Raw genomic sequence first — 11,470 nt, 5'->3', positions numbered from 1 at the left:
AAGTATCATCAATTAATCTGTCACATAAAGATAGAACTTAGCAAAACCAACCATACTCTGGGAGCTTGCTTAAGTCCATAAAGTGCTTTATCAAGCCTGTAGACGTAATCTGGATGTTTGGAATCTACAAAGCCTGGAGGTTGTTCAACATATACTTCCTCCTCCAATTCTCCATTGAGAAAAGCACTTTTCACATCCATTTGAAAGATAGTAAACTTTTTGTGAGCAGCATAAGCCAAAAATATCCTTATGGCTTCTAATCTAACAACTGGTGCAAATGTTTCATCATAATCAATTCCCTCCTGTTGAGAATATCCTTTTGCAACCAGCCTTGCCTTATTCCTTGTAATTATGCCATCACTGTCAGTTTTGTTTCTGAATACCCACTTTGTACCAACAACAGATCTATTCTTTGGTCTTGGCACTAGGGTCCAGACTTTGTTTCTTTCAAATTCATTTAACTCTTCCTGCATTGCTTGCACCCAATCAGCATCTTGAAGAGCTTCTTCCACTTTCTTTGGCTCAGTCTGAGAGAGAAAAGAATTGTAAAGACATTCGTTTGAAGTACCTGTTCTAGTTCTGACACCTGCATCAGGATTTTCAATTATCAAATCAGGTGTATGTGATTTAGTCCACTTCCTTGCAGATGGAAGGTTTTCTCTAGAACTGGATGCTCCCCCATGATCCATGTTGTCTTCATTTTCATTTCTTGATGTTCCCCCTGAAACTATGCTCTCTGAGTTGGATTCTTCAAAATTTAGATTTTCAGCACTATCAGAACTTGGCTTATCAGAACTTGACGAATCAGAACTTGAAGAGCCAGATGTATGTTCTGATGCTTCTTGAGATGTGGTAAAATCTTGAGTATGTTCCCCCTGTATAGGTGCATCTTCCTTTGGCGTAGTCACCACAGTTTCAATAACATCAGAGTTTAATCCATCAGAGTTTACAGTATCAGGACTTAGACTGTCAGGATTTTCAGTATCAGAATTTAAGTCTTCATTTTCAAATCTCAGCTGATCATGGTCAATAAAATCTTCAAGACCAGTAATCTTCTTGTCATCAAAAGAGACATTGATAGATTCCATGACCACTTTTGTTCTCAAATTATAGACTCTGAAGGCTTTTGTGGAAAGTGGATATCCAACAAATATTCCTTCATCAGCTTTTAGATCAAACTTGGATAGCTGTTCAGGATGAGTCTTGAGAACAAAACACTTGCATCCAAATACATGAAAGTACTTCAGATTTGGCTTCTTTTTCTTCACCATCTCATATGGTGTTTTTCCTTGCTTGTTAATGAGTGTTGCATTTTGAGTAAAACAAGCAGTCTGCACAGCTTCAGCCCAGAAATAGGTTGAAAGCTTTGCTTCTTCAAGCATTATACGTGTAGCTTCAATGAGAGTTCTATTCTTCCTTTCAACAACTCCATTTTGCTGTGGAGTTCCAGGAGCAGAAAATTCCTGCTTAATTCCATGGTTTTTACAGAACTCTTCCATTATCAAATTCTTGAACTCAGTGCCATTATCGCTCCTTATTATTTTCACAGAATCTTTGACCAATTTATCAAGATGTTTGATATGATCAATCAAGATAGATGCAGTTTTACTTTTTGTGTGCAAGAAATACACCCATGTGTATCTAGTGAACTCATCCACTATGACAAATGCATATTTCTTCTTTGCAATAGACATGACATTTACTGGACCAAATAGATCAGCATGTAATAGATGATAAGGCTCAAGAATTGATGATTCAGTTTTGCTCTTGAATGAAGATTTTCTTTGTTTGGCCTTCTGACAAGAATCACAAAGGTCATCAGGAGCAAATACTGACTTTGGCAGTCCTCTCACAAGATCTTTCTTGACCAGCTCATTTATATTGTTGAAATTTAAATGAGAGAGTTTCTTGTGCCAATTCCAGCTTTCTTCAATTGATGCTCTACTCATCAGACAGATTGCAGAACCATCAGTACTTGTTGAAAGCTTAGCTTCATAAATGTTACCACGCCTGTATCCTTTCAGAATAACCTTGCCTTTAGATTTACTCACAACTTCACAGTGTTCTTCAAAGAAATCAACATGATAACCTCTGTCACAGATTTGACTTATACTCAGCAGATTGTGTTTAAGTCCTGAGACCAGAGCTACTTCTTTAATGATGACATTCCCAAGATTGATATTGTCATATCCCAATGTTTTTCCAATGTTGCCATCTCCATAAGAAACACTTGGGTCAGCTTTCTCCACAAAGCCTGATAGCAGGGCTTTATTTCCAGTCATATGTCATGAACATCCACTGTCCAGAACTAGGATATTTTTCCTGTTGCCCTTTATTTCAGCAGCTTCAGAACTGCTCTCAGCACTTTCTTTATCAGCATTTGCCATCAATGCATAGTTCTTCTCACTTTCAAAGTCTGAGGTGTCTGTCCAGCTTTTCTGCTTTGTGACAAGAGCCTTGCCTTTGTCACCCTTTACCTTCTTGCAATCAGGAGATATGTGGCCTTTCTCACCACAGTTATAGCATTTGACATTGGTATAATCTCCTCTATCAGACTTTCCTCCTCTGCCCTCAGATCTTCTGAAATTCTTCTTATCAGAACTTGTGCCTTTCCTGGAAAACTTTTTTCCCTTCCTGAACTTCCTGTATGCAATCTTTGTAATCCCTTTCACCATAAGAGCACACAGCTTCATCATCTCCTCATCAGCATCAGTCTCAGGCAAGCTTTCAGAATCTGAGTCATCATCACTTTCAGAATTTGATGACTCAGTATCAGACTTTGTGAAAAGAGCTTTACACTTGTCTTTCCTTGAGGTAGCTGCCTTGGGGGATTCTTCTTCAGCCTTAAGAGCAACTGTCCTTGACTTTCCTCCTTTCCTCTTGCTTCTTTGTTCCATCTCAAGTTCATGAGTCTTGAGCATTCCATAAATTTCATCAAGAGTTGTTTCATCAAGACTGTAGTTGTCTCTTATTGTTGTTTCCTTCAAATCCCAATATTCGGGAAGAGCTAACAGGAATTTAAGGTTTGAATCTTCAAGATCATACCTCCTTATTAACCAGTGACAGATCATTCAAGAGTTTGACAAATCTATCATATAAATCAGTCAATGACTCATTAGCCTTTGAGTCAAAGTGTTCATACTCTTGAGTGAGTATTGTCTTCCTGTTCTTCTTAATTGTATCAGTTCCCTGACACCTTGTTTCCAAAGCATCCCATATCTCCTTAGCAGTCTTGCAGTTAATTACCCTGTTTGACATTACATTATCAATGGCACTATGCAGTAAGTGTCGTACCTTAGCATCCTTAGCAATTGATGCGATATCTTCAGCAGTATAATCACTCTTCTCCTTTGGTACGGTCTTTGCTGCTTCACCTGCAACTGCAACAGCGAGCTTGGTTGGTTTGTGAGGTCCTTCCTTGATTCTATCAAGATATTCTGGATCTGTAGCTTCCAGAAACATGGTCATCCTCACCTGCCATATGGCATATTCAGATAGTCTCAGTATGGGAACTCTAATGGTTTCATACCGACTTTGAATTTGTGTCTTTGGAGGTTCTTCAGTTTTGGTAGGCTTAGTTGGAGTTTCTGTGTCATACATGATTGTGTTTGGATCTTTAACTGTATGTGCATTAACAAATAAGCTCTGATACCACTTGTTAGGTCACACACACTGTAGAGGGGGTGAATACAGTGTAAAATACAATCAAATCAAACTTTTAATATTTCAAGTAACAGAAAACAAACTTTATTGAAATAATAAACTCTGTTACAGTATGGAACTGTTACCTCTCAGTGATGAACAAATATCACGAGAGCTGCTAAGGTTACAATGAATAATCTTCTCGAATATATAACACTTATAGTGTAAACCCTATATCTGTGTTTATATACTACACAGTTACAAGATAATCGCTAATTGATATGGAATATAATTCTGCTTCCTAAAATATATCAATCAGATATATTTTCTTCCAAGTATTCTATTCTTCATAGAATTCCTTCTTCATGCATATCTATTCTTATGTTTATCTTGATCTTCTTTCCTTTAATCAGCTACTGTCCTTATCTGAACGTCCTTCAGCACTTAAGTTCTGATATCCATCTTCTGATGATTATCTCCTGATAATATAAGTAATGATATCCTTAAGTCCTGACTTCCAGTATAAGTACTGATTCCCAGTTAAGTACTGATTTGTCTTGTTAAGTAAGATCTGAAAAAACTAAACATAAATCATATTAGCCGTGACATTATCAAATATATCTAACATTATCAATGAAATTCGCATCAGCAGAAGCATTCTCTTTATTAGTGGTTCTCTCAACATCATCACGATTCTCCTGAGTTCGTGAAGTGTTACTTGTGCAAGTGGATTACTATTGTTATCAATGAAATTCGCATCAGCAGAAGCATTCTCTTTATTAGTATCATCACGATTCTCATGAGTTCGTGAAGTGTTACTTGTGCTATTTCCTTAAACAACATTAGCATAACTTGTACGCAACATGACTAAATGAAAACCAGGGTTCTAGAACAATCTCAATTGCAATTAACCAATAAACTGAGCAAATACAACAGATCTAACTCAATTATGCAGTAATCGAGTTGTTTTAGCAATTCAGGACTAGTATTAAATGTTTTCTAAGCACATGAAGAACAAAAATGAAGATAACAATCAAACTTGTAAACTAGGGTTTGAAGAACAGATGCAATTGATCTCAATTAATTGAAATACAGAAATGAATAATCTACATAAATGATTAAGAATAGAAGAAGAACAACGTTACCGAATGAAGATGTAAACGAAGATGAATATGAATGAAAAGATGATCGATTCAGTCATGACTGGCTCTGATACCATATTAGATTCTCAAGAATACAGTTGTGTGAAGAAAGAAGAAAATGATATTATTAAAAGTTGATCTACTGTATAAGAGAGTCTAGTATTTATATACCAAACTTGGTCAAACTAAAAGTCAACTATACTACTAAATAATTCCAAATAAAGTCTAACAAAGTATTATTGACTTCTGAAGAAATAAATAGCCAGCTGTATATTAGCTTTTATACTGAGGCTTCAATATCATTTTGAAAATAGTTGCTGCTGTATATTAGTTTTATGTTGAGGCTTCAATATCATTTTGGAAACAGCTATTGCTGTATGTACTAAGTTACCAATACTGTTAGAACATTATTTTCATTAGATCATCCCAAATATCCTTAGAACTAGTCAAAATGTCCTTAGCAACAGTCATATACATTACAGTATGCCTCATTTCTGGTGAAACGGTGTTTAATATCCATGATATTACAATATCGTTGCAACGTGACTATAGCATAATCTGATTTGCAGAATTAGCAGGTTTAACACAAGATCCATGTATAAAACCTAGCTTTAGTTTTGATGATAAAGCAATTTTCATCAATCTGTGCCATTGATTGTAGTGTTGCTCCGTTAACGTGATGGTAATTAAGATCATACCTGGATGATCAGATGGATGAAGAAAATACATATTATTAGAATCGATAGTTGTGCTAGCAGTACCAGTAGTTGCATTTAGATACGACATTAAAAAAGACATCATTGATGAAACTTGATAAGCTCATAATCTTACACAGTCACATAAATGATAAAGTTTCGAATCAGTTCTTGATGTAATTATCACAAAACGATATGAAAACACACAACTTACACCTGAGATGAAGAAACGGAAACAGAAACGCAGCGAAATTAAACGTATTTACCGACATCTACATATTCTGATACCATGACAGCTCTGTAAATTCAGCACTAACAATGTATATCAATGATAATGAAGATGTATTGATAGTTCATTTACATAATGTGTATCACAATACAATGACTCTCTTATTGTCACACTATTGTGACGACTGACGAGTGATAAAGCGTCACTCGTCACACTATTGCGACAAACGGTTTTTATTTATTGTTTAATATCATATTATGCAAGATAAATATCTGGATATGCTAATTTAGTCAGATGTAGGGGAGTATATGCACTACTTTTTGCTGCAATCTGCTTCCTGAAAAGAAACTGTTTTTGCATGAAGATCATAAGAAACCAGAAGGTTCTGCTGCCATAAATTGCCAAAGATGCTGGTGTAATTAGTGGGCGCAACTTGAAGGCAAGTAAGATCATCAGCTACTTCCAAAAAAGTACTCGACAAGGGCAGTTTCAACAACGTTGCCCCCTTGAACTAAAAACCAATTACTGGCACTTTAACATTTGAGCTAGTTTTATAGAAAATGTCACTAAACCCAGTCGGATCTTTTCTGATGTTGACCCCGATAGCTTCCTTCAATGCGGACAGAAATTTGTAATACGTACCAGTGGGAAGGAACGTCAGTGTAGTCCCAGAGTCGATGACTACGTTACCATCTTCAGTCCCACCACCTCCGTCTTTCCTGGGAACCTTAAAAGATTTACTTCCAATAAAGACCTTCTCTAGTTTCAAATAATAGGAAGGGTTTCCAGGAACTTGGAACAATGGTGTCAAAAACTTGTTTGAATTCGAGACTTGTGCCTTCTCACCAAAAATAATCGTGCTCGTCTCATTTCTAAATACGGGCACAAAACAATAGGAAAATTTCCCCTGAATTGTTTCATCCAACTGACTGATCACTGAAAGATGACCTCCTCCAAGACCAACTATCCCCGAACTAATGTTGCCAAAATAACCCTAATTATAGTGTCCACATCCAAACGCAACCTTTTCTATAGAAGTTATTCCGAACGTGAGTCTTTCTGTAGCAAGATGACCATTACTGACTGTTCCGTCCACGTACCTAAGGCTGTACTGACATTTATTGTGTTTTCGAGTACAAGAACCAGTATGACCTATTAATGCTTTGCACTGTTTCGAATAACATTATAAAGTCTTGTAAGTTGATGAGGCTCGGAGATCAAATTGGGGATATATATGCTCGAAACATTTCTCACAGTCACAAGGCTTGCATTGTATCCAGGTAAGCTCACTGCCTTTATCTGCAACTCCTAGAACTTCAACTGGTGGTGTACCAATATGAAATTTCATCAGGTACTCAAAAGAGTCGTATAGCATCTCTGATTCAAAAGTTACAGATGAGCTAGATGGGTTTTTACTCCTGGATTATAGATAGCTTGCACGAGAATTGAGCGACGAATGGCATTATTCAGGCGCTCAAAATCTGTAGCTACGGGATCATAAAATGGTGACAGAGGGAAGTAATCGCGGTGAATAAGATCAAGACTGAAACCAGAAGATGTGGAGGAGACTTGGGTAGGTAATAGCTGGGATTCATGAGCTTCACAACACATGAATAGTAAAACTAAAATGAAGAAGAATGAAGGGATAAAGATATAGAGGGCCATGATCAGTACAAGTATTAAAAAAACATCGGATTTCTTAGCAATTTATAGGCAAAAAAAGAGAGGGAATGTACAATCTGACATGTTCATTATTCTAGTTTAGGATGATTTTGTTGCTCATAACGACTGTGATAGCGCGAGATTGTTTTGAAGTATTTGGTAGCAATATTATGCACATTAAGTGTTAGTTTCTAAAAAGAGAGCTATGTTTGATATGATTTTACAACTTCTAAAGCAACATTTGGTAATTAAGAAAAAAATATCAAAAATCGTATCAGCTGCTATTATGGAGATTACAAAATAACTAATAATAACATTAGACATGGAGCAAGCTTTTCATTTTTATTATTGAAGAAAATTAAACTCAGTATCCTTCACGTTAAAGTAGAATATAGAGTTTTAGACACTAGATGGTCTCATGGTCTAATTCTACATAATTATATTCCTCAGGAATTAGATTGAAGTAAATCCGGTACAATGTTACATAACCTTTTCAGAGGTGTTTGGCAAAGATGGACTCAATAACACCTTGAGCAATAGGGTGATAAGTTACTCTAGCCTCCGAAAACACCCTTTTGGCAAATATCTTCTCTTCTTCAAGTCCAGGGCCTTTGACAAGAGCTGTGTAGAGCGGACGAAGATATTTCATCCTCCCGACCTCCTTCAAAGTTTTCTCTACTTCACCATAATACTTTTTACAAGAGGCTGAGATGGCCATTTGGAGAAACGCCACCTTGATCTCGTAATCTTTTGATTCTGAAAGCCTGTAGCTAGTATCCAAGGATAAAACCTGCAAACAAGATTATAAAGTTATAATATACAAAAACTGCAATATCAATGATGTCATGAGTAGGGTGGAGTGAGGGTGAGAGAGAAAAAAAGCTGGGAAATGTACAAGTAACCTGCAACTACATCCAATTATTCAATTTTAATAACCTTCGTAGAGATAAAAATAGCACCTCTATTTTCTACTTCAAAGGGAGCATATCTAAACTAGTGATGTATACAACTAGAGCTTAGACTTCAGAGCATTTGTTTTATTCAGGAAAAGATTGCTTCTTCATGTATGATTTGCAGGCTTTATCCTTCAAAAGAATAGAGCAGATAATAGGTTTTTCTTTGATCTTTACTACTCCACGGTGGCATCACAATGCTAGAGAAGGTTTGCTAATGATAGCACTTACTAAGACTGAGTTAAGCATGGTTCCCTGATTACTACTTCCGTTCAAACTTCAAAATAACCTCATACTGCTGTAGCCCTCCTCGGTCACCACCCAGCAAATAGATGGCATCAATGCATCATTATTCTAGAATCTAGAAACTGACCCTATTTCAACATAGGGTTTAAAATCCACCACCAGTGAATCACACACATTGTAAAATATAAAAGAGATATTAATAGTTTAATCATTATCGTACATTAGTGATGCAACAATATCCAATATCCCATTAATCAATACACATTAGAAAAATGAGATATCCCATTAATTCTACTTGATTGAATGAATGTTACACAGAGATAAGGGTTTACCTGGATGCATGACCGTGTTTCAGTGTATAACAATAACATGATGTGTATCAGAGGGAAATAACGTGTTAAAGAAACAAGACATATCAACTACCTATTTGAATGAAGAAAAGATAACAATGAAGCATTATATAATTAAAAATCAGGAAATAGACAAAATTGATACCTGTGATGCTTCCACAGATTTTGGGAGGTTTTCCAGATATAGTTCCCATTCCTGTCCTCTCCAGTCAGCAACTTCATCTTCCTTGGGCATCCTACCGAGATTGAACTCTTTGGCTAGAGAAACAATCTTGGAGTAGATATCAGAAACCGGCTCCATGGCATCTGGTGGGATTCCAGTACCCTCAGTCCACAACAGTAAATCAATTTTTTTCTCTATCCCAGGAACATTCACTTTCAAGAATTCGAGAAACATATCAGTGTCTATAGACTGGAACTTAAAGGTGGAAATATATTTCTTAAGAAATTCATCAAATGCCGGGCGTCCAATCTGAGAAAGGAATTGGAAGTTATAAAATATAATTTCACTAAAAACAATTTATAAAAGAACATGAAATTGAAAAAATAGTATATCCACAAACCTCACGTTCAATGCGCCATAAAAACTGAAAACCTTTCTCATATGGTACTTGAGAGTATACAGCATCCGGATCCACGGCCTCTTGATTGGTTTTGAGCTTCGTGAACTCCATGTTGTCCTTAAATCTATCCATTTCTTCTTTCAAACCCTTCCAACCAATTCCAATATTTAATGCAGCAATGTTTTCCCCTTGCACAGCCTCCACAATCCTCCTTTCTGCATATGTCGTAAAACCCTACAACATATGCAACAAATTTTAGAACTACTGACATATGGAAGATTAGTCAAAATGAAGACACAAAGATGCAGTTCTAAGCAGCACGGATATATGAGGCACCATTTAGGTAGAACCTTAAAATCTACACTAATGTCGACAAGAATTCATAATACATATGAAGTGCAAAATGTATCAAGTTTAATGTAAGACAAGGTTAAAGAAGGGTTGGAAAGGAGAGATAAAACTACTATCCGCAGGGAATCAGCAGAGAAAAAAATGATGAACTCTCAGATTTATCAAATATCATCAAATTATGATTCAGATCTAAATCATTTACCATAACCTACATATATATCAAGATATTTTTATCGTTTATCATAATATTTTATATGGGAATCGAGCATAATCCAGTCTTTTACCTAGCTCACAAACCATTGATACTTCTATCAGTAATTAGAATATAGTTCATATACATTTAATCAGAACAGATCAATAGTCTTCTTTACAATAATCTAATATTTTCTTACCCATATAGGATATATACTTTCACTGTATTTGTACTATTCAGAATTTACAGTACTTGAGGCTAAGATGAAAAAGCAATTGACCATTGAAGGTAGCAATTAAAAGACAGTGCCTGAACATTTTACATGAGACATCCTAGTAGATTAGAAATCTGAAAACATGGGTACTAGGTCAATCTATATAAGACAACAGAAACGAAGAAAATACGATAGATGTGCTTATCACACGGCACACACACGGATCACAAGAAAAACTGACAAGCTTTACTACAAGTAAAAATTAGGCCAGGTAACTTATGTAAAACAAAAATCATATTCAATAATTTGCATACCTCATTTAACCAAAAGTGATCATTATTCTTGTTGGTAATTAAATTCCCAGTCCAGCTATGTGCAAGTTCATGAGCCACCACCTGCGCTCCACTTGCATCCCCCTTAATTACTGTTGGCGTCAGGAAGACCATTCTTGGATTTTCCATCCCTCCATAAGGGAAACTTGGGGGCAAAACCAATAAATCAAATCTCTCCCATTCATAAGGCCCAAACAAGCTCTCGCCAACTCTTATCATGTCTTCGCTTCCAGCAAACTCCTTGGCTGCCGTATCCAAAAGTGACGGTGCTGATTCAGCATAAACCCTTGTCCTTGGTCCCACCTCCCTAGAGCTCATCTCCCCAACTGCAAAAGCAAATAGGTATGGTGGAATGGGTTGCTCCATCACAAATTCCTCAACAATTCTCCCTTCTGCACACCATTTGGTATCCTCACATGCCATTGCAGTATCAGTAGTCAACGGCAGCCTCCGTTCCACATGCCGAGCTGCCATGACGGCTGATAAATTAAGCATTAGAATTTTATAAATTTCGGATTTTCACGAATGAACAAAACATTTGCAGGACGAGAAGTTTGCGGGAAGACATAACACTTCTAGTCTGTGTATAATATCGAAATAGCTCTACTAAGTATCATCAATTAATCTGTCACATAAAGATAGAACTTAGCAAAACCAACCACACTATTATAAAAATCAGAAAATAGTAAAAATAATACTTTTGCAAACTTATTTGCAACCCTACTATCGGAACCGAAAACAATCTTCTTTCATGTTAACCTAGAAATTGTTGTAGTTGTATTTTGGTTGACTTGGTTGCAAAAATTTTATGTAATTGTAGCAAATAAGCATAAAAATCAATTCGTATTACTTTGAAACGTTTTTTGTATTTTTCTTAATAAAAAAATTAACTCACTGA

At 36.2% G+C, this 11,470-nt stretch overlaps 1 protein-coding gene and 1 pseudogene across 1 annotated transcript; both read right to left on the bottom strand.

Moving 5' to 3' along the window:
* Positions 1–6,021: 6,021 nt before the first annotated feature.
* LOC141701331 (aspartic proteinase CDR1-like) lies at positions 6,022–7,319 on the bottom strand (annotated as a pseudogene).
* Positions 7,320–7,693: 374 nt separating this feature from the next.
* LOC141701334 (leucine aminopeptidase-like) lies at positions 7,694–11,141 on the bottom strand. Its single transcript, XM_074505010.1, has 4 exons — positions 10,555–11,141; positions 9,483–9,716; positions 9,065–9,391; positions 7,694–8,160 (listed from the first exon to the last, which is right to left on the bottom strand). Exons 1-4 carry the CDS (start codon positions 11,065–11,067, stop codon positions 7,864–7,866), a joined length of 1,371 nt encoding a protein of 456 aa, XP_074361111.1. The 5' UTR covers positions 11,068–11,141; the 3' UTR covers positions 7,694–7,863.
* Between the last annotated feature and the right edge of the window lie 329 nt (positions 11,142–11,470).

Source organism: Apium graveolens, unplaced genomic scaffold, assembly GCF_009905375.1.
Source record: "Apium graveolens cultivar Ventura unplaced genomic scaffold, ASM990537v1 ctg3744, whole genome shotgun sequence".
In the NCBI taxonomy this organism is placed as follows: domain Eukaryota; kingdom Viridiplantae; phylum Streptophyta; class Magnoliopsida; order Apiales; family Apiaceae; genus Apium; species Apium graveolens.
The sequence above is the reverse complement of the archived record's forward strand: the minus strand, read 5'-3'. Positions and strand labels throughout refer to the sequence as shown.